General features: G+C 43.8%; 1 protein-coding gene across 1 annotated transcript in view; it reads right to left on the reverse strand.

Annotated features, from left to right (window-relative positions):
* Positions 1-23,613, reverse strand: part of E2F2 (E2F transcription factor 2) — a 199,982-nt gene that overhangs the window by 103,851 nt on the left and 72,518 nt on the right. Inside the window, exon 3 of the mRNA XM_044059979.1 lies at positions 4,944-5,163. Coding sequence (XP_043915914.1) covers positions 4,944-5,163 — 220 coding nt within the window. The remainder of the gene's footprint in view (positions 1-4,943; positions 5,164-23,613) is intronic.

A 23,613-nucleotide genomic window follows, 5' to 3' on the forward strand; every position in this document is an offset into this window, starting at 1 on the left:
AAAAATTATATATAAAATGGGTTGTTTTGATGCACATTACCGGAAGGTGAAATACCTTCCTTTACTAATTTTCCAATTTCAGTGTGTAAAACTGTACTACAGTACAGATGCATCTTGGCTAGCATGGCAATTCATCTCATCACAGGGGGTAAACCCTAATTTTGGTCATTATTAAGAGTTTTTTTTTTTCCTCCAACTATATCTTATTAGAAATGCACTGCCAAGTCAAAACCTGGTAACAGGAGTCCATCCAAATTTACTACTCTCAGCAGACTGAAAATGTTAGGCCCAGTTTGTACTCATGGTAAATTCTCTGTGCCCGATTTTTAGTTCAGAATCAGCTACTGTGCCTACCACAATACCTGCTTCTGGAGGTAAAAATCCAGTCTAGTGCTACGTCTGTCACATTGCTACTTCCAGTGTTAAGGGTAATAGGACTGGTAAGGCCAGTGAGGTGCATACACAAAGTACTCTCATTTATGGCTCATTTCAGTCTGTGGTTAAGTCTGTCTTTAGTGGTCTGCAATCCGTATAGATATTGCACAACTTGCACTATCAGTGGATCTATAGGATTACAAATGCTACATACAGGATTAAGTTTGGAAGACTTTAGAATAAGGAACGAGGGTCCAGACAAAAGCAAAAGCTGTGAGGTACTGACGTTTCTTGCACACAGGAATCCCCAGAGAAGTTACATAAGTTACATCACTGTCACAGAATTTAAGAACATCTAAAAAACATTAAACTCATTTCTGTTACAGACTTGTGCATTATTGTATACATTGGTTTCTTTCTTTCACATTTAGCTACCAAGAATGATCACATTATCTGCCGTGGGCAATCTCAGCTGCTACTGCTGTTGAGGATTTCTTAACTTCAAGTAATTCAATGTTGCATCCATTCTCCACAGAAACAGCTTCTGAAGTCTTTATATCACCAAGTCTTGAAAGTAGCGCATGATACAGACTACAGTTCAGTTGCTTTTAATTTTTTCTCTCTCTGGTTTTGCTCTTGTATTGTGAAAAATCACATCCTTGTGGAACTTGCCCTGCATGGCTCAATAGAAAATTAGATTTGTTCAGTGGACTTGATGCAACACATGCTTTTTGTCAAAATATATAGACTTCGATGATGCATCTCCTTAGGGGATCAGTCCTGTCTGGGAAGGGACAAAAATTATCCATGTGTTCTGGAGTTAAGTTACCACAGCACTTCACTTAAGACCATTGCCTAAACTCCAGGGATCAATACCTGCTCATTAGTGGTCTGACAAGCTTTCCATACCAACATTCACTACATAAGGCTCAGTCACTTGTAAAATCAACTTTCTTCTAGCTCGTTGCACAGTGTAGTCAAATCATAACTAGAAAAATCATCTCCTGATTTACTGATGGCACAAGGATTCCACAAGGCAATTTTCCACATAGCCATGAGAAAGAAATTTCAACCATCCAATGGGGGGCAGGCAACTAGTTCCTCAGACCCAAAGGGGGCAGAAATAAAACAAGCAAGTCACTGGGCTCCTGCAGCATCTGCTACAGAATACAAAGTACTTTCTATTGAGACCACAGCCTGCTTACTCTTGTGCCCAAATAAAGCAATTTTCTAAACACAACACATACCTGCACAATCAATCATACTCCAGACCCTGCCATTATGTTCCCTTCTAGTTTTACATGCTGATCTTGGACCAGTGAAGACCAGTATTAACAGTAGCTATCCTGGGATGGCTGGCAATGTGTCTTCACTTGCTAAACTGTACAAGCAGCTTCAGGCAGCAAGTTGTAGCATACTTTTTCCTACGCTAGGTGAGGTCACCAGGATTTTGTTGTGAATTGGTCTATACAAAAGGCTCAGTCTGAGATTATTCTAGGCCTGCTTAATCTTTCCCTTTGGTTTTCCCAGCCAGATGATCACAGCCCACATTTTCCGTTATCTGGTTGCACATCAATATACTGCAGTGAACGTCTGCAAGGTCAGTGGATCCAAAGCTTGAATTAGCCCTTAACACTAATTCAAGTCAGCTAAGTTAAGAGAAACTACCTGCCTCATTACAGAAGGCTACTTCTATTTTCTTAGCAATTTGAAACAAAACACATCCACCGAAAGAATGGTATTTCACTTTGGAACACTACATTTTATGAACTCTGTAGGTCAAGAAAACAGCATAACCACCCCATATTCATGGAGAAGGTTAACCCCCCACCCTTACCAAAGTAGATTTATGGCTACTTTTTTTGCCTTCACTGAATGGTTTTGTGACTCAGTGTGCAACAAATAATGTTTCCTCATTTAAATCTGTTTCGAGATGATAGATTTTGTCAAAAGCTTCAAAATTACCGCTATATATCTTCAGAGATTCAGTTCTTTGACCAAATTACAGAAAAATCGGTCATTAAGTTCATTGGTTAGTACTAGGCTAACTGCCCTTGTGAGCCACTGTAAGTCTAGTCAATTACCCCTTGTGAGACTCAAACCCTGCACCTTGTGTTTGTAAGAAAAAAAACACCTTAACCATTAGGCCACCCTCCCAACCCCACTGCAGCTTTTCTCTGAAGGCAGATTTTGTTTAAAAAATCATGCTGTAAAGCGGCATCATCAGTTCAGTTGAATACCCAGTTTCTTATATAGTGTGGATTCTATTAAAGTGAGCCCAAAATCAGTGAAGGCAGCAGATTACACAGAACCAGGGAGAAAGCAGGAAACCTACCAAATCTCATAAGTCCAGCCATAAATCACCAGCCCCTTCTGCAAGGACTTACAAAACCTTACAAGAATGCATGATACCAAGCACTCAAGTCATCATCCGGGTTATGTAGGGCAAGAACAAGCACCGATAATTAGGTGGCTGCAGCCAATTGATGAGACATCAGGAAACCAAATAGATGTTGCTGCTAGTAGCCTGGCTGCCAAATTTTACATATCCTGCATGCTAAAAAGTCCTCACACATGTTCTGCAGTCTAACAACTCAAGTACAATGAAGGGGCATTGCAGAAATAAAGCTAGAATGCTGGTTCCTGAATCACTACTAGTAGGTCTGGAGCTGGAATACATTTCCTGATCTAGGCTATTTTTTTAAGATGCAACTCTAATGACATAATAGCCAAAACCAGTCGCCCAGTATCACCCCTAGATCAAAGGCACGAGATGTAAATTCTTAACTATTACCCCAGGGAAAAGAAGATGTGATGGTTGGACCCTCAGGGGACTCAAAAGGACAGAATAAAGAATCCTCCAGTTTGGTAAAATCTAGCACGGACTCCTGAGCAAATATGCATTAACAGTACATCATTAGTGCAACGCCAATGGTATACCCCTACCATGCATGACCTCCTTAAAGTGTAGAAGACAGGCTGCAAGACAGAGGCCTGCTTTACCTCAAACAGTGGACAGAATTATGAGCTAATCCCATAAACCACTTGTTAAGCAAAATTCAAGTCAATGCCAGACGGACCACAATACATCTTCAGACACAACCTGGATTCCAAATCAAATATTAAAAGCCAGAGATAGAGCAAGGGAGCCTACAACTAATGTCACCATGCAAGTGCAGTTTGGATAAAAAAATAAATACAAAACTAGCAATAATCCAAGTTGGGAGATGTGCATAGCATGTACCAGTTTATAGTCTTACTTATAAAAGAAGGTTCGAGATGGGGGATAGTTTTTTATGCCTGCTTAAATCCAAAGATAGCTTTTTGAAGATGTGAATTTTCAAAAGCCTCAAAGATAGAACAAACAATCTGGAAAACAACAATAGCAAAAGACTCAGGACAAGATTTACCAAACTTGTAGGCCTAGAATAATTTAAGTTATTATTAAAACTCCCCCCCAGCAGAGGTTAGGGGTATAAGGAAATAAAACCCTGAACTGCATTGTGAAATTAGGAGCACTGGACAGTGATTTTATTTTTTTGAAATCTTATCTACAAGAGCTGTGCAGCAGTCTTACAGGTATGGTGAGACAAGCAAGGCTGCAGCCCATCCACTATCCATATCAGTCAGCCGATTAGAAGCAGCAGGGATCGCCAAGTTTCTTTTCACACAGATCTCTATCCCCTGCATTCTAAGTGTTGCCCCAATCTATGGCACTTCAGGGCAAACGTGATGAAATCAGGTATAGCGTGCTATAGCAGACCTAGGGCATACATTCACTGAGGCAATATATCCAGATCCCAGGTACAGATTACTTGCAGGCCAAATCAGAGGAATCTGATTTAGTAACAGCCCTTCACTGACAGCTGATCCATTTAAAGGCCATTGGGGAACCATGCCCTGCTGCAGAAGTACAATGGATCATAGCAGTAAAAAGTCAGACCAAAACTCTTAGGACACACCTTGGAAAGGGAGATGCAGCATTTTAGACAGAGCTGTGCACCTAAACCACTGGTTACTCAACAGGCCAACAGAAAAGCCAAAATTTGTTTAATCAGCCACAGGCATTAAAGCAATCCTAGAGACAGCCAACTGCAAGATACCCAGCATGCAAAGCTCTAAAATACAACTGTAAAAATCAACAAAATCTCAGAATTACAGCAGGCCACAAACATCCTAAATGAAAAAGGGAAAGGTAGGTCCCCAAAGGATACAACAGAGAAGGAATTACTTTTATTAAATGGAATTACAGGATGCTCAAAAATGAGACCAACACACTCACACAGCCTGGACATTCTACAACGTAATATGTCGATTTCTACCCTCCAGGTGTGGACAGCGTGCTGCACATTACTAAGCTACGATTTCTATCCTGATTTTACAAAATTCATAAACACATCATGAAAGTACTGTACCATAATTCAAGGAAACTAAGCCACAACAGTGGTATTGCATTGTCTGCAAACAGTTTCTGGTCCATTCATTCCACTCCTCATTATATTATACAATGTGTGCTTCTACTCAAGTTTCAAAAGAGCTCAAAACAGTTTCAGCAACAAAATACCTACATCCACTGAATGTTATTTTTAGATTTCTTTCGAATCAACTTGATTCCTTCCAGTACATTGGTGATGTCATAAATCCTTCGTTTTTGAACCTCCAGAACCTCTGCAGCATGATTCAGGTCCAAAACCCCATCTCTTGACTCGCTGAGGAGGTGAACAAACTTCTTTGTCAAGAGTCCAAGTGATGTATCATACCGTGTCCTCTCACCTGGAGACTTGGGGGCTGAAAGACATAGGGAACACAGAATATGAGGTGCAAAAACAACTTGGTTACAAGACAGTAAACATGTTTGACATTTAAGGAGTCATCACTTTTCACCAAGAGATATAAAATTTGCTGGCAATTACTAAACTGTAGTACACAGGAAAGACTTACCATTGTATATACAATGACCCTCATACAAAGCCTTCAGCGCCTTTGTATAACCAGAAACCATCAACTACATACATCAAACAGCAAGATGGTCTAGAACCCATAAAGTTTACTACTTCCATACACTTCTTTTGACAAGTGAAGTTATTCCAAAAATCATCACCGCTGATGACACGTGTAAAAATGGCTGAACATCAAACCTTGAGGATAAACTGGATGATGAAGCATTCAGTTTCTTGGAGCAGATACTTATGAAGGCACAACAGCTGTAATAAAAGAAAGCTACATTTCTTATCACCATGCCTCTCCTCGGTGTGATTTGCTAATTCAGTACTTGTAAGCATTTAGCAACATAACCTTGAGCAACAAATAAATCACTGGTACCAATTTCTTTTCCAGAATGTCAGCAATGTAACAAGTTGCAGGTTATGCTACTGAATTAAACAGCTACTTACAAAAGTTGTAAACTGATTAAGGCTCACACAGATTCATGTTGAGTCAAAGGTAGATTCAGCGAATGAAAAAAAAAAACACACAACAATTCACCAAAACTACTCTACAAACTCAATTTTTGAGTTTGCAGGAGGACAAGCCCTCCTGCACCCCCATGTAGAGGGCCATCCCTGGACTTGTATACAAACGTTGAGAACACAGAACAGTGGAGAAAAAAAAGCAAACTCCACTGTCAGCTAAAGTAATTTTGGTTAACAGCATTTGCTGTTTATATGTTTGCTGAATTTAAGTTTGATGAGACTGATGCCTCACCACTGACCCAGTAATCAAGAAGCCTCAATCCTCACCACTGGGCAACAGTGGGGGACAGACAGACACACATTATTTCCAAGTGTAGCTCTGCATCAAGTGCAATTTCCCTTAAAACCACAGAGGTCAGTTTGGGGCTGGTGTAGCACTCTGCATCAAGTGCAATTTCCCTTAAGAGCACAGAGGCCATTCAGTTTGGGTCTGGTTTCTCCCTCTTTCTCCAGATTCCCAATAAGACTTCCCACTGACACAGCTATAGAGTTGAGATCTCAGCTGAGTGGCCAAATAACTTCAGCACCCTCTGTCCAACCAGTGCTTCATGTCCTTGCCCAAGTAGCAGACACACACAGAGATCAAAATTGCAGGAAATACTAAAACGCTGCAGGACAGTCTAAAATAAACCAACTAAGCTATACTTCACTATATTCCTGTCTGTATCTATGATAAAATTACTGTACCCTAGTTAACTTAGAGCCAGTCAACATGATGTGGTGAGTGGGTCTTCCAGCTGATGCTGTCAGGTCAAAGATAATACAAAATGCCTTGCTTCTCTGAATTCTTAAATTAATATATAACAAATATTACTGCTGGTTTGGCTTGCACTATGACACTTGTCATTTGACTTTAGTTCCCAAGCTAAACTCCCATTGCTAGAAACTGCCAGCATTTAGCATCTCCCTTGGAAAAATAAATAGCCCTCAGATCTTTGCAGCTGCTGGAAGACATAAAAAGTACAGTGGTGTACACTTAACATAAATGTAGATGTTGGAGTGTATTCACTGTTGCAGTCATCACATTTGGGTTATCTGCCTGCAGGTAGCCCTCAGCCAGCCTGAATACCAGAGTCTTTGGATTTCTGCGTCTGATGCTGTCACTTCTTCCATGACGTCAGGTCGTCAGGAGTATAAAACATGCATCAGACGCCATTGCATCAGTTTTTCTTGCCCCAGATGTCAGGTGCCCCCACAATAGTAAGCAATTATAGGGTATGGAACAAAAAACAAATACACGTGATATAATATATGCCAAACAAGGAGGAAAGGTAAAAGTAGACAGAAGTAAAGAGAAGTCAGGGGGCTGGAGGGAGGGTAAAGTACAATTTTGTACTTACCATAAAATGTAGATGTCCGATAGGTATGCATCTGCAGTCATCACATATGGGTTGTCCTGCCTCAGGCAGCCCTTCGGTCGGCCGGATTCCAAAGTCTGGGTCTGGCTTCGGCTGATGTCGCACTTTCCCCGACGTCAGAGCGTCTGGGGTATAAAAGCATCAAGCATCAGCCGATGCCATCTTCCTCAGTTTTTCTTGCCCCAGATGCCAGGTGCCCTCTAGGAAGGCTAAATTTGGAGAAATGCAATAAAATTCCAAACATTTGCAAAAATATATATACATGTATATACAAACAAATACACCATAATAGATTCCCCCAGTTAGCCAATAGAGGGGTAAGTACCCTAGGAATACCACAGAGGGGAAGGAGGGAGGGTAAACCTTACTGCAGATGCATACCTATCGGACATCTACATTTATGGTAGGTACAAAACTGTACTATGTCCTTCAAGGATGCATCTGCAGTCATCACATATGGGTAGAATACCATAGCCAATCTGGGGGTGGAGGTACTAAGTAAAGGATGGTGTAGCTAAGATACCCTGCAGGACTGCCATAGCAAAGCCTGCTCTGGATCTTTAGTATAAAGGTAAATTGTAATGCTTAGCAAATGTATGCACAGAGCTCCATGTAGCAGCTTCTAAAATGTCTTTGGTAGCCACCCCTCTTAGGAAGGCTGTGGTGGTGGCTCTCGTGGAATGAGGTCTAATGTTAGCAGGCACAGTTTTTCCATGAAAGGAGTAACAAAAACGAATGCAATTTCCTATCCATTTTGAAATTGTCTGTTTGGAAATTGCTTTTCCTTGTACCCCAGCAGCATATGCTACAAACTGGTCAGTCTTTCTGTAACTTTTAGTTCTGTCCAAGTAGTAGCGCAATTGTCTGTGTATGTCCAGGGTGTGCAGAAGTCTCTCCCTTTATTTTGTGGTTGTGGGAAGAATGTAGGCAAGTGAATAGCTTGGTTCAAAGATACGCTGGATACCACCTTTGGCATGAATGTCGGATTGGTCCTCAAAGAAACTCTGTCCTGATGAAAGATAATAAATGGCTGCACTGCCATTAAAGCTTGTAGCTCAGATACTCTTCTTGCTGAGGTTATGGCCAGAAGGAAGGCAGTTTTTCAAGACAAAAACTGTACATCTGCCGATGCTGCTGGTTCAAAGGGAGGAAGTGTTAGTTTTTCCAAAACGAAATTCAGGTCCCAAGTAGGTAGAGGTGGTTTCCTTGGAGGATTAATGTTTTTGATTCCTCTTAGAAACTGTCTTAGGAGAGGATGAGAGAAGACAGGTGGATTAACATTGTATTCCGCTGAGATTGCGGAGGCATGTATCTTAATGGGAAGAGTAAGACAGGCCCATTGTGGGACAATTCTGCCAAATATTCCAATATATATGCCATGTTCATCACAGTCACATCTAGGCCCTTTGCTGTGTTCCAGGTGTGAAATCTTTTCCATTTTGCTGAATATGCCTTCTTTGTGGAAGGGCGGCGAGCTTCCATAATAATATCCTTCACTCTCTGGGATAGGTTATCCTGAGGAGTCGTCATGGTATTCTCCAGGCAGTTAGCTGCAAGGTTTTCAGGTTGGAGTGCAGAGTCCTGAAATTGTGCTGCGTCAGTAGGAGTGGCCATAGGGGGAGAGGCCATGGTTTCGTCTGTGACATGCTCTTTAACAGTGGGTACCAGTGCTGTCTTGGCCAGTTTGGAGCTATCAGGATTACTCTGGGCTGCTCTGTCCTGATCTTCAGTAGGACCTTGGTCATTAATGGGAGAGGTGGGAAAGCATACACTGTTAGCTTTCCAGCTGAAAGAGAGAGCGTCCACTTTCCATGCTTGTGGGTGGTATGTCCTGGAGCAGAATTTCTTCAGTTGATGATTGAGGGGGGAAGCGAACAGATCTATTTCCGGCCTTCCCCATGATTGTGTGATGAGTAAGAAGATGTCTGGGTGCAGCATCCACTCGTGTGCATCCATGGTAGTTCTGCTTAAGCTGTCTGCCAGTGTATTGTCTTTCCCTGACAATAACTGGGACTGTAGCTGTACGTTGAAGTTTCAAAGCAAGTTCCCATAGATTCATTGTCAGTCTGCAAAGAGGGTAGGAATGGGTGCCTCCTTGCTTGTTTATGTACCACATAACTGTGGTGTTGTCTGTCCTTATGAGCAGGTGGCCTTGCTGAAGGAAAGGTTTGAAGGCCTCAATTGCGTGCATCACTGCCAGCATTTCCTTTTGGTTTATGTGCATGCGCAGCTCTTTGTGACCATAGCCCTTGGATACATCTGCCCTCCATGTGTGCTCCCCAACCTTGGTCTGAAGCGTCCGTGGTGATGGTTTGGTTGGCTCTTGGCTTGCTGAAGGGCAACCTGCTGTTCGACTGGCAGGCTTGAGCCCACCACAGGAATTCCTTTTGAAGGCAAGGAATGAGTGGGATCAGAGTTTCTAAGCTGTGACTGTGCTGTGTCCATAAACTTAAGTACCATTGTAATTTTCTCATATGCAGTCTTGCTTGCGGAATCAGAAGAATGCAAGATGCCATGTAACACAGGGCCTGCAGGATTTTCCTTGCAGTCAGCAGAGTTTGTCTTGTCAGATTCTGGAAGTAAACTGGTAGTTTGTTTTTCTTCTGTGAGAAAGGCCATTTGGGTGGTTGTGTCTAGATCCGCACCCAGAAAAGTTATTCTTTGGGATGGAACCTGTCTTGATTTGTGGATGTTGACTATATCCCAAGGCCTGTAACAGGTGGATGGCACAGTCCAAGTCCTTTAACAAAGTTTGCTTGCTGTCCGCTTGTATTAGGCAGTCGTCCAGATATGGGTAGATTTGAATCCCCTGAAGTCTGCAGTGTGCAATTACTGATGCCAGGCATTTCGTGAATACTCTGGGCGCAGTAGATAAGCCAAAGGGCAATGCTGAGAATTGATAATGCTCTGACCCCGCAAGAAATCTGAGGCGTCTTCTGCAGCTTTGTCGAATAGGGACATGCAGGTATGCCTCCTTGAGGTCTAGAGTCACCAGCCAAGACCCCTTGCCCAGCATGGGAAGGAGTTGCTGTAGAGTCAGCATTTTGAATTTTGGCACAATGAGGTAAGTATTCAGTGCGGACAAGTCGAGAATAGGCCGCCATTGATTTTCTTTTCTTGGAACAAGGAATAATCTGGAGTAAAATCCCTGGCCTTGTACCTTTTCTATGGCTTTCATTTGCATTAAGTTGGTAATTTGCTTCAAAGCCTCTGCCCTCTGATTTGGTGGCTGGTCTGGCATACCTTTTCTTTTTGGCAAGGAGTGGAAATGGAACCTGTATCCTTTGTCTATTATTTGCAGTGTCCATGTGTCCCTTGTAATGCTGTGCCAATTTTTTGAGAATAAAGAAAGCTTTCCGCCCAAAGGTGCTTCTAATTGAGCCCTGGTCATGGAGTCAAAATAAAGTCATTGAGTCTGTCCTGGTGTAGCAGTTGTAGTTCCTGCACTACCTCTCTGGTTGGGAGGCTGCCACTGACTGCCTCTGTAGGAGCCTCTAGCTTGCCCTCTACTTCTGGCACACCTATTCCTGCCTCTGAGATCTGTCTGAGTCCGGAAAGGACCAATTCTTAGTAGGCCAATTTCTGCTGAATCTCGGTGGTTGGACTTGCAGAAAGTCTGTTTGCACAGATTTTGCCTTCTCTTCAAATTTCTTTAAAACCTCTTGAGCCATGGAACCAAATAATTTTTGCTTTTCCATAGGAGAATCCAAAAGCTTAGCTTTAACATGGTCTGGCAGAGATTGTTCCTTCAGCCAGGCATGCCTATGTATAACTGCATCTGTCATAGCTGATCTACATGAAGCTTCCAATGCATCATAACCACACTGCAAGAAATGGTTACTAACCTGCTGGGAGTTATGCACCAGATCCTGAAGGGATTTGCGATCAAGGGGTTCAGAAGAGGACAGTTTCTTATGCAATTCATCTAGTAAATACTCTTGGTACTGTATCATATGAAATTGACAATTTAATGCCCTCATGGAAAGGAGTTGCAGAAGTATACACTTTCTTACCCCATCTCTAATGCTCTGGACTCCCTTTCAGAGGGTAGAGGATTTTTAGCAGTGGCAGCTGCAACCCCTTTTGGGCCCTGGGAAATAGTTTCTGGATCAGCAGAGTGGGCCTTGTACAGGTGTAAATGCGAGTCCGGGACCCTGTAGTACCTATCAGGTTTGGCAGGAGCCGGAGGGAGAGAGTCAGGGGCAGTACTAGCATCAGAGTACACATCAATGACATTCAAAACAGGAGGTATAGCTAAGGGCCTATGCTGAGGTAATGTAAAAAAGTCCTTAATCTCTTTCTGGAATCAGAGAATTCCTGACCCTGCCATTGAAAATGTTCTCTCAGAGTGTAATGTCTCTCCAAAGGAAAACTCTTCAGGAGGGGAGGCCGAGGGAATAGATTCTTGAATCCTCGTAGGCTGAATAAGCCTCCTCCTGGTGGTCTGACAGAGCAGAGCCATCCGTGGACTCATCTGAGGACTGGGGAATCAGAGGGCTCAACCCTGGGCCTTTTGTCTGGAGGTGGTTGAGAGCCCCTGTCCGGATGAGGTTGGGAACCTCTAATTAATGGGATTAGATCCTCTGCTAAGAATCTGAGAGCTAGTAGGTCTCTGAGAGGAAACCTTGGGAGGCAAAGCCAGGTTTAGCAGCCTTAGCCCTAGAGAAAGCCTTAATGGACATGGAAGCAGGGGGTCTGGCTGCACCACGTGCAGGAGTAGACTTATCTAAAGGAATGGTGTCGGAAGGTTCCTGGACACCGGTTTCAGTAGGTAATTCAATGACAGACTCTGCCGGGGCCTCCAGGGCCGAGGTAGTCGGTTGTGTGGTTTCGGTAATAGGAAGTACCAAGGACTCTGTTTCAGCCGAGACCGAGACACTCGCGGTAGGCCTGACCGAGGTTTCAGCCGAAACCGCGGCCCGCGTGTGTCGTTCCTTGTCCTTCTGTTTTTAAGTAAATGCGAAGTCGGAGACTACGACGGCATCTTATAAGCAAAACTAGCCCCAAAAAACTCCTCTGCAAACTCCGACTGATGTCCAAGAGTTCGTCGGTTGAAGGAAGCACAGGCTGAACAGGCCGAGACGTCGTGGTCTGGGCTTAGAGGGGAGGCAGTAAGAGTGGAAATCCTTATGAGGTATTTGTTTCCCACAAGTTAAACAATTATTAACTTTATCTGACATTGGCTGAGGCAAGAAAGAGTCCCCAACGGGGTACTTAGCTTTTTCAAAGTCTTCGGTAGCTGAATCACAGGAGCTGGCCGACCGGCACTTGCGAACTGCTTCTGCTTCGGGCACCACGCGGCAAGAAAGACTGGGGAAGATGGCGTCGGCTGATGCTTTTATACCCCAGACGCTCTGATATTGGGGAAATTGTGACATTAGCCGAAGCTAGACCCAGACTTTGGAACCCGGCAGACCGAAGGGCTGCCTGAGGCAGGACAACCCATATGTGATGACTGCAGATGCATCCTTGAAGGACATCCAGGACTGCAACAGTGAATACACACATCTACATTTATGGTAAGTGTACACAACTGTACTATGTTCTTCGTGTTTAACTGTTGCAGTCATCACATTTAGGTCGATTCCCAAAGCTAAGGAAGGGTGGAGGTAGTTAAAGAGCATTAGGGCTAGCAATCAGGCCCTGGTAAGACTGCTGTGGCAAATCCAGCTCTGGATTTAGAAAAGATAGGCAGGTGGTAATGCTTGGTGAAAGTATGTACAGAGCTCCAGGATGCCCCTGGTAGAGACTCCTCTGAAAAATGCAGTAGAGGTAGATACAGCCCTGGTGGAATGTGCTCTTATCCCATGTGGGGTAGGTTTTCCTTGATGCTTGTAGCAGAAATGGATGCAATGGGCTATCCATTTGGAAATGGCTTGCTTTGAAATGGCCTTCCCCTGCTGCCACTGCAGCAAAGCTAACTAGCAGCTGGTCAGATTTTCTGAGAGGCTTAGCCCTGTCAAAATAGAATCTAAGCTGTCTGTGCACATCCAGAGAATGCAGTATCCTTTCCCCTTTATTTTGAGGATTATGGAAAAAAAAAAAGTAGGCACATGGACTGGTTTAGAGCCACACTAGACAAAGGATGGATTAGTCCTGAGGGAAACCCTGTCCATGTGGAAGATGGCGTTCCACTGCCATAAGGGCCTGCAGTTCACTCTTCTTGCTGAAGTGATGACCAGAAGTAATGCTGTTTTCCAAGAAAGGAATTTCAACTCTGCTGTAGCAGCTGGTTCAAAGGGGGGGAAAGAGTGAGTTTTTCCAATACAAAGTTAAAGGTCCCAGGCTGGAGTGGGAGCTCTCCTGGGGGGTCCTAAAGTTTTGCCCCCCCCTAAGGAATTATTTTAGCAGGGGATGAGAGAAGAGGGGTTGTCTCAGTAAGTATTATAATGTGCTGAGATGGCAGAGGCATGAAACACACACTTCACAAAATCAATGTGCCATGCAATCACAGCCCTTAAGGCAAAATAACATACCCAACTTTACAGTGAGGCGCACTGATGTCCCACTAACTAGTCTGGACAAGAAGGTTACAGTTAGCTGCCTGTCGGGTGCCAGGATCCACCACATAACACAAGCACTCAGGTCACTCCAGAACAAGTACAAATATGACTGTCTTGTCCACGTTGGTGTGAATGACCTGAGACATACCTCCCTGGACTACATTAAAAAAGATACATGGAAGAGCTCTTATCACATGGCTGGTATGACCTTGACCCAGAGTAGCATCCTGCCCTCACCAAGAATGATGCCACAGTATAAAGAAAAAAATGATCAATTTCAACAATTGGCTAAGTTTCTGGTGTCATTCAAAGGGGATCCAGTATCTGTCCACCTGGGATGACATGGTCAATAAGCCATGTTGCTTCGCAAGAGATGGCTTGCACCGGTCACCCTTAGGCTTTCAAATAATGGCCAAGGCTTTTGCTGCCCCCATAGTGCCTTCTTTAGACAAGGCTCAAAAGACAAACCCACCACCGTAAATAGCACAAGTAACCAAAAACTGAGGGTAATGCTACTCAATGCCAGAAGTCTAAACCTCAAAATGCATGCATTCGAGGCACTCCTCAGTATAGAGAACAAAGATATATGTGCAGTAACAGAAACCTGGCTTAAGGCTCCAGAGAGCACCCCAGCACTACCAGGCTATAACTCGTACCATACTTTTTGGCCACAGAACCCGGACCGAACTAGAAAAGGTGGGGGTGTATCCATATTCATCAAGGATACCCACCCCTCCAGGTTAGAGGCACAGCACAATGCCTCAGAGATCATCCATGTGCAACTAACAGGCAAAACTGCAATTCAAATTGTAGCTTGCTACAGATCACCCACTATGACCCAGGACCCCCATTCCTCGTTTCTGGAGACACTGGAAAATATGAAGGTCCTACCAAATGCACTAATATTGGCTGATTTCAATTACCCAAACATTAACTGGGAGAACTACTAAAGGACTAACTTCCTTGCCCAACGCTTCCTAGAATTTATAAACTCGAACGCCCTGGATCAACTGGTCAACCCCCACCAGAAGTGACAACTTATTGGACCTGGTCATCGCCATAGGCGACTGGTGTTCTACACCGGAGGTCAAACCCTTGCTGATTAGATCAGACCATAGACTAAATCACTCTGAATATCCACATTCCGCTCCCACCCCCAATCAAGGAAACCACTGTGAAAAACCTTTCAAAAGCAAACTTCACGTTACTTAAGACTGAGGTGGAAAGGTTCACAGCCCCCATGCTAAAATGACAACGTTGTCCAAGCTGCTGAATCCCTTACAAAGGCACTCTGAGCACCTGCAAGAATGCATGGATCGTGCTATCCCAAGCAAAGCCAAGACTCACTCCTCCAAGAAAAGGAAACCAGTCTGGTGGACCCCTGCCATAAACGAGCTATACAATAGAAGGAGGAAACTAGTGCAGAAAAGAGTAAAATCCCAAGGAAAGACATCCCTGATTAGTATCAGCAAGAAACTACGATCCCTCAGTCATTCAAGGCTAGCTTCGAAAGAAAAATTGCCAAGGACTCCAAAGATAATCACAAAGCGTTCTTTAACTATGTCAAGAACCTAAGTGGTAACTCTCAGATCTGCTCTGAGTTAGTGCAGAATGGCACAAAATACACTGAACCGACTTATATTGCCAACATTCTGGCAGACAGGTTTAGTGCAAACTTCACCCACCCCTCACCCCCTAAAGGGCCCATAACCATACCAGAAGAATGTAGTACCCCAGCAATCAATGACACAGGTTAAAACAACCCTATCCAAAGCCAAAAATACAGCTTGAATGGGACCAGACTGTGTCACATGCTGTGTCTTACACAAGCTCCAAAATTAACTAACCCCTCACCTAAACACACTGTTCAAACTCAGCCTCTCTACAGGCTACATACCCATAGAGTGGCACATAGCAACAGTTATACCGGTCCACAAAGGTGGAGCCACAACGGACCCTGGGCACTATCACCCTATAAGCCTGACTAGCCTGGTCTGCAAGGCTATGGAGTGCATCATCATGGAATTCATTAACAGAGACATTAGGAACCTTGAAACATTGGACCCTACCCAGTTTGCCTTTGTTAAGGGCAGATCATGCTGCCTAAACCTAGTGGACTTCTTTGAGACAGTTACCAAGGCTTTAGATGAGGGAAAGGAGGTCCACACAGCCTACCTAGACCTCGCAAAGGCTCAACACCATTCCCCATTCTGGTACTATAGACAAGCTCACCAGCCTGAACATAAACCCCTACGTCACGATATGGGTTGACAATTGGCTCATGGACAGAACTCACACTGAGAGTTGCAGGCTCTAGGTCAGACTCTAAACCAGTTACAAGTGGCGTCCCCCAGGGCTCAGTCCTGGGACCCCTCCTGTTCGGTATATACTTCTCAGAGGTACAGGCAAGCACAGGAGGACTATGGCTGACCAAGTTCGCAGGCGACTGCAAACTGGGGGTCATAATGGACTCTCCAGCTGATACAGACATCCTCCAGAAGGGTCTCACTGAGACAGATACCTGGTGTCAAAATCATGGCCTCAAGCTAAATGCCAAAAAGTGCATAGTCATCCCCTTTGGAAAAAAACAAAATGCCTGTGAACTACCACATAAGTGGTAGTCCCCTAAATACTGAAAATGTAATAAGGGATCTGGGGACCCAAGCAGATAGTAATCTCTCCTTTGGTAATCATATTGCCACAGTGTTTAGAAAATCCTTCTGTGTGGCCCACCTAATCACAAAAGGGTTTGCATCTAGAACAGAAGTTGTTATTGTGCCCCTCTAATCACTCAGAGCACAGTACAATGCCCCATTTGGGATGTACCTTACAAGACACCTGCAACAGCTGGAAAGACCACAGAAGTACAGCACCAAGAGGATTACTGGCTTCAAACATATGCCCTATGCAGCCAGACTGAAGAAACTCAGGCTGTACTCTGTTGCATACCGCTTACTCAGAGGTGACCTCTGCCTGACAAACAAGGCCATGTCCAACCTGGAATTGATGACATACTCCCCCTAAAAAAAAAAATCCGAGAGCCACATGCTCTAGGGATCTAAACCTCACCACAACGATAAATAGGACGTGGTGGAGGGATATATTCCTGTCCCAGAGACTCCCCATGCTTTGGAACAGGATTCCAATCTACATTAGGCAGAGCCCCTCACTAACACTCAAGAGAAACCTTGACAAGTGGATGGGAAACAGAAAATTTACCCCGGGGATCACTGCAGTGGCTCTGCTGGACAGAGGCACAGGGAACTAATGGTTCTGCTGGACCGAGGCACAGGGAACTAATCTAAGGGGGTGGCAAATGCCAGCACATTCTGGCTAGGTTTATAGATGCCCTCAGGCAGATAGCCTAGTACTTACCTATGAATCTAAAGAGAAAGATAGGCCCTTGTGGAGCATTTCTGTTAATCTAGAATACGAGGTAAGCTGGGCACCGTTGTGCCCATCCCCTGAGCCTGGCTTCAGGAACAGTATATTTTCCACTTTTCTGAATAGGATTTTCTAGTACTAGGCCTCCTTGCCTCAAGAATGAAATCCCGCACCTGCTTACTGAGGGTTGCTTGGTGAGCTAAAGGAATTAGCCAGGCTGCAAGGTTCAGGGTTTAAAGCGGAGGGTGCATAATCTGGCCCGCCTGCTGGGACAGCAGGGAAGGGGTCTGAGGCAGTTGCCATGGTTGTAGCACTGTCAAACTGCACAAAAGAGGGTACCAGTGTTAGCGTGGCCAGTGTGGTGCAATCAGTATTGCCCTTGGCTTGTCCTGTTTGATCTTTAGTAGAACCTTTGAGAGGAGAGGCAGAGGGGGAAGGCATAAACTGAGAGGCTTTCTAAGGTAAAGGACAGGGCATCCACTTTCCAAGCTTGAGTTCTGGTGCAGAATTTGTTCATTCAATTGCTATTTCTGAGGGGAGGCAAACAGTCTACCTCTGGTGTTCCCAATTTGTTCCTCAAGAGCTTAAATATTTTGGGTTCCAGTTTCCATTTGTGTGGGTCCATGAGATTTCTGCTCAAGTCATCTTGCCAGTGAATTTAGTTTTCCTGGCAGGAATTGAGCTTATAGGTTCACTTGGTAGCTAAAGGCGGTGCTCCACAGAGCAATGGCTAGTCTGCAGAGTGGGTAGGAATGGGTTCTCCCCCTGCTTGTACCACATAACCGTGGTGTTGTCTGTCTTCACTAATAGTTGTCCTGGAATAATAAGAAGGATTTGAAGGCTGTCAGAGCATTCTGTAGAGCTAACATTTCTTTTTGATTGATATGCAGGTGCATCTGTTCTGGGTTCCATTTGCTCTGAATGCACTGCCCTGCCATGTGAGCCCCCATGCATAGTCTGATGCATCTGTTAGGGTTTGGGCGGCAGGGGGGTAGAGTGAAAGGGCGTCCCTTGTTGTGGTGGCCTCTGCCCACCAAAGGAACTCTGCCCTTAGACAAGGAATGATAGGAATAATTGTTTCCAGGTCCTGAGGATGTTGACACCATATAGACTTTTTAGATACCATTGACGTTTCCTCATATGCAGTCTTGTATATGAAATTAACAGAATGCAAGAGGCCATGAACCCCAGGGCTTGCAGGATTTTCCTTGCAGATAGCGGAGTTTCTGCAGCCAATAGTTTGAAGTAGGTTGTCAAATAAACTTGTTTCTCTGGAGTGAGGAATGCCATCTGGGAAGTTGTGCTCAAGCTTGCTCCCAGGAATACAATCTGTTGGCAGGGTAATAGGTGTGATTTCTTCTCATTGATGGTGTACCCCAGTGAGGTTAGAAGTCTCTTTACAAATGCCAGGTGTTGTAATAGCAAGTCCTGACTCTGCCTGAATCAAGCAATCATCCAAGTATGGGTAAATCTGAATATTTCTCTGCCTGCAAAATGCAATGGCTGGACAGGGCAGTAGTTAAGCCAAAAGGAAGTTCAGAGAACTGATAGTGCATGGAGCCTGCCCTGAAACGTAGGTATTTTCTGCAGGATTCCCTTATTGGGATGCGCAGGTAATCTTCTTTTAAGTCTAGGGTTGCCAGCCAGGCATCCTTGGCTAGCATAGGAAGAAGCTGTTTAAGAGTTAGCATTTTGAAACCACCAGAAAGGTGTTGAGTATAGACCGGTCCAGGATAGGACACCAGGAGTTTTCTTTTCTGGGAACCAGGAACAGTCTTTAATAAAAACCTTGTCCCTTTTTGTTCTGTTGGGACAGGTTGAATAGCCATGATACTGAGGAGAGAGAGCAATTGTTTTTGGGCCTCCGCCCACTGATTTGGGGGGAGGTCTGGCCATCCACTTAGGGTTGGGAGTGAGTGGAAGTGGAATCTGTATCCTAGGGAAACTGTTTAAAACCCATTTGTCTTGGGTAATGAGTTACCAGTTTTTTGCATGCAGGGCAAGCCTTCCTCCTAAGGGAGCAAGAAGTTGAGCAAGGCTTGAAGAGTTAAGAAGTCATTGTGCCATTTTTCCATAGGGGGGTGGATTACTACTCCCTGCTTTTGAAGTGGGAGCCCCCCCACTGCTTAGATCTGTGGATAGCCTGAGACTGAAGTCTTGTTGGTCTGCTGCTCCTGGGTTTGGGCTGAGAAGACCTGAAAAAGACAGGAAAGGACCAGTTCTTTGAAGGCCAATGCCTACTGAATCTAGGTGGCTGTACTTGTAAGAAACCTTGTAACAGTTTGCATAGATTTTGCTTTTTCCTTCATCCTTTTGAGGACTTCTGCTTTGTTGCCAAAAAGGCACTCAGTTTAAGGGTGCATCCAGTAATTTAGCTTTAACTGGATCTGGCTAGTTTTGTTCTTTAAGCCAAGCATGCCTTCTAAGTACAGATCCAGTGACAGCAGCCCTGCAAAATGCTTCTAAAATATCAAAACCACATTGCAAAGTATGTTTACCAACTTGGTCAGCAGAATGCATTAACTCTTGTAAATCTTTGTGTTCAGCACAGTCAGGAATCAACATCATTTTCTGTTTAAGTAGTCCCATAATATGCTGCTGATACTTTAACATATGAAACTGGCAATTTAAAGCCCTACTGGCCAAAGCAGTAGAAGTGTATACCTTCTTACCCCATCTGTCTAAAGCTCTAGAGTCCCTATCAGAAGGGGTAGGATTTTTGGCAGTAGTAGCCTTAATGCTTTTTGGTCCTTGGGAAATGGTCTCTGGATCCGCAGTAGGATTCTTGAAGAGGAATTTGAGAGTCCGGTACTCTGTAGTACCAGTCAGGTGTCCTGGGAGCTGGAGACAGAGTGTCTGCGGTAAGGCTGGATTCCAAGAAAACATCTACAATCTCCAGAACAGGAGGGATAGCTAGAGGCCTGTGTTGAGGCAGGTTTAAAAATTCCCAAAGTCTCTTTTTGGACTGAGAACAGTCCTGGCTTTCCCAACAGAAATGTTCCAACGGTATGCAAGGTTTCACCAAAAGAAAAATCTGGAGGGGAAGCAGAGGGAATGGAATCCTCAGGGTAAGGGTAAATCATGGCAGTCAAAAGGAACAGATAAATCAGATTCCTGATCAGAAGAGTCAGACAGAAAGTCAGTTCTAGGTCTCAGAAGGGGAAGAATGGCTTCCCCTAATTAATGTAATAAGGTCTTCAGCCATTCTAATGATTTGTTTTTGAGGCATATGGGCCTGAGAATGTGCTTTGGTTGTTTTCTAGGCATAGTGCGAGCTTTAGGCCCGAGGAATTCGGAATTCTTAGCTTGAAACAAAGTAGTCTGTTTAATATGAAAATTAGTAGGCCTGAATACACCCTCAGTGGATCCGGACCCATCCAAGGTAGAGACATATGCAGGTTCCATAGTCAAAGAAGCATCTCGTGGCATACCGGACTCCGAATGGGTCTCAGTAAAGGCCTGCGAATCTGTAGTAGCAGGTATCAGGGGCTGTGAAAGCACATCACTGAGTACCGGCGGACTAATGGAAGCATAGTTGGCAGTTTTGTACCTATGCTGTCTTAATTCTTACTTTTTTTGGAAGATCGGTAGTTGGATGGCTTAACGAAGCCATTTTGGAGTACGGAGATAGAGAACGAAAGAATTTAGCTACAAAAATAGCCCGATGACGAATAGTATGGGCATTGAACAAGGCACAAAACAAACATCATGGTCTGGGCCTAAACAGACGATGCAGTAAGAATGAAAATCTCTGAGGTATTTGCTTTCCACAGGCAAGACAATTGTTAATTTTTTCTGAAATTGGCTAGAGCAAGAAAAAAGGATCCTCAATGGGGTACTTAACTTTTTGAAGACTTCAGGTCTGAAACTCAAAACGGAAATTTCAGGAGTCGGCCAACCAGCACTTGCTAACTGCATCTGCTTCGGGCACCGCACGGCAAGAAAGACTGATGTAATGGCGTTGGCTGCATGTTTCATACCCCTGAAGTCCTGACATCATGGAAGTGACAGCATCCAACGCAGAAATCCGAAGACTCTGGTATTCAGGCCGGCTGAGGGCTACCTGCAGGCAGATAACCCAAATGTGATGACTGAAACAGTGAAACACGAAGGACATCAATAAAACACAAGACAATGCAGAAGGCTCCCTAGATTTAGACATCCTGTCTTGTTGCTGCATTGAAACCATCTTTTATGGCACAGTTATAAAACAATTTAATTTCAACTAATTTTTCTGAGGTTTGCAAGTTAACCTTCTAAGCAGTTTCCACTGTCAAAATAAACATACACAGTTACAATAGTGCATATAGATTTCTTCTCTTCCAGCAGGGTACACATCTCTAAGCGGAGTATTCTAAAAGATCTCTCCTCAGCACACGTGTGTACAAACCATCTTATATTACTGTACATACAGTTCTAATACATTTGCAGCATAAGCATATGAACCATGTTGATATTCACAAATGACATATGATTTATAAAATTCCAGCTAGCTGTGGTGGCAGTACGTTTAAAAAAGGAAATAAAAAAATGGAGCCCTTAATGACAATTATGCAGTAAAGTTCAGAGTAAAACAGAGTTAAGTTGATCCCTATATGGCATCCCATGTTAAAATTACAACTACTGTTCAGTATATTCATCCACTTCATTTTATTCTGGTATTGTAGCTTATATTTTATTCTGGTATTTTAGCTTCTCATATCTTATCCTATTCAGAAGAAACAAAAAGTTGGTTTTGAAATCAGTTTTAAACAGTACCAGTGTAGGAGAATGTAGAATACTGTAGTTATTTGAGGAGTTCCCATACAGCCTCCTAAAAAAGGAAGATTCTAACCCCCCCCCCCAAAAAAAAAAATAGGATTCTATGCAATACTGAAGACTTAATATCACCAAGTGCTTCTGTATTGCAATATCTCAAAGACAGACACGATAAGGACTGCCATGGTTTTGTTATTTTACATTTGTTTACCAGGAGTGTCCGACTGGGTTGATAGCCCATTTTCAATAGAGGCCCGGGGAGAAATACTACATATGAAAAAAATTGACCACACACACACCTCAAGCTCAGAATGAGCACAGAATCTATTCACTGTTGAATGTAATTGTTTTAAACAGGAGAGGGGACTGATCTCACTAAACCACCTAAGCCAAGCCTGGCGATAGAGAAACCTACTGATGATAAACACCTGGGGGAAAAAAAATCCGGGTCATGAATCTCTCCTGAGAAGCGCAAGCAGAACATTTTCTCCAGGTAAGGAAAGGAGAAGGGCTACTTCAAATGGAGGAGCTCAAGATCTTGGGATCTTATTCATGATTGAAAACCAAGACTTACCAGCAAATGAGTACAGTGATAGCAGTACTTCAAGCATTATACTGAACTGGTACTGAAGAACAAACTCACTGGACAAAGCTCTCAGATTAGTCAGTCAGTTATCTCCAACCTTAATAGTCATGAGGTTTGGGTAGTATTACTAACCAAAAGGTACACATCTCTGATTCAAGCAACAGAAATGAAGTTCCTATGCAGGGCGGCTAGACTATTCTGATGTTGTAGAGAGACTGGCCATCTGGGAGGACCACTGAATACAGCTACACCTCCTCTGTGTTGCCCAACTGCAATGATCTACACACCATGTGATAATGCCCCATGGGCCGCCAGATGGGTGGTGCACCAGGCACAAATCACTGGAAGGAGGCTTTACAGCAGGCCCAGAGATAACTCAAGCTTGCCTGGGTATCTCACAAGAGGTGATTATGACTCTTTCCAGGGATACTGAAGCCTGGTCTATCCCATTTAACTTGTTAGCATTGCAGCTCATAAACCAGGACACGATTTACTACAAGTCACAGGCAGAAGTTACTGAAAGGTTTATGGGCACTAGGTGATGAGGAAAAAAAATATAGAATGAAGTAAACTATGCAGCAATGTGAACTTGTTCTCTCAATCTACATATATCATTTTCATTGGCATCTTTTTAAAATGCTTGTTTTTCCAGTTGTTGACAAAATCCTTCAAGATACCAAACTATTTATTTAGCAGTAGGCTAGCATTAAGAAGGGTGGATGCTGGTCTAACTTCATACCCAGCACGTACTTGGAACAGAATAAAGTAGGAGGAGAAAAACAAAAAAAAAAAAAAAAAAAAAAGAAGGCAGCAATCGTGGGTCCCTGTTTAACACAAAATGGCTGACTAGAGCTACTATCTGTTTAGGCAGATACTTGTACTAACAGTCAGAGGCTGGTGAAAATAAAGCAGTGCATTCTTAGCCACCAGACTGAATGGAAATACTGTCCCTCAGCCGCTGGTGGTTTCAACAGCCTAACATCACTGCTCTTGAGGATTGAAAAGACCAAAAACAAGCACTACATACAGTCTAAAATGAATCTCTTAGGCCATGTTTGAAGCAGCAAAGGTAACTGTACACTACAGGGAGATAGAGTCTTGGAAAGGCCAGGATACGAAAATGGGTGCAAGTCATAGCCAAGTCAAGTTGGTCCCCAAAAGTTCACCTTTTTCAGATG

This window comes from Protopterus annectens, chromosome 1.part2 (genome assembly GCF_019279795.1).
Source record: "Protopterus annectens isolate FY-2018-M chromosome 1.part2, PAN1.0, whole genome shotgun sequence".
NCBI lineage: Eukaryota > Metazoa > Chordata > Ceratodontiformes > Protopteridae > Protopterus > Protopterus annectens.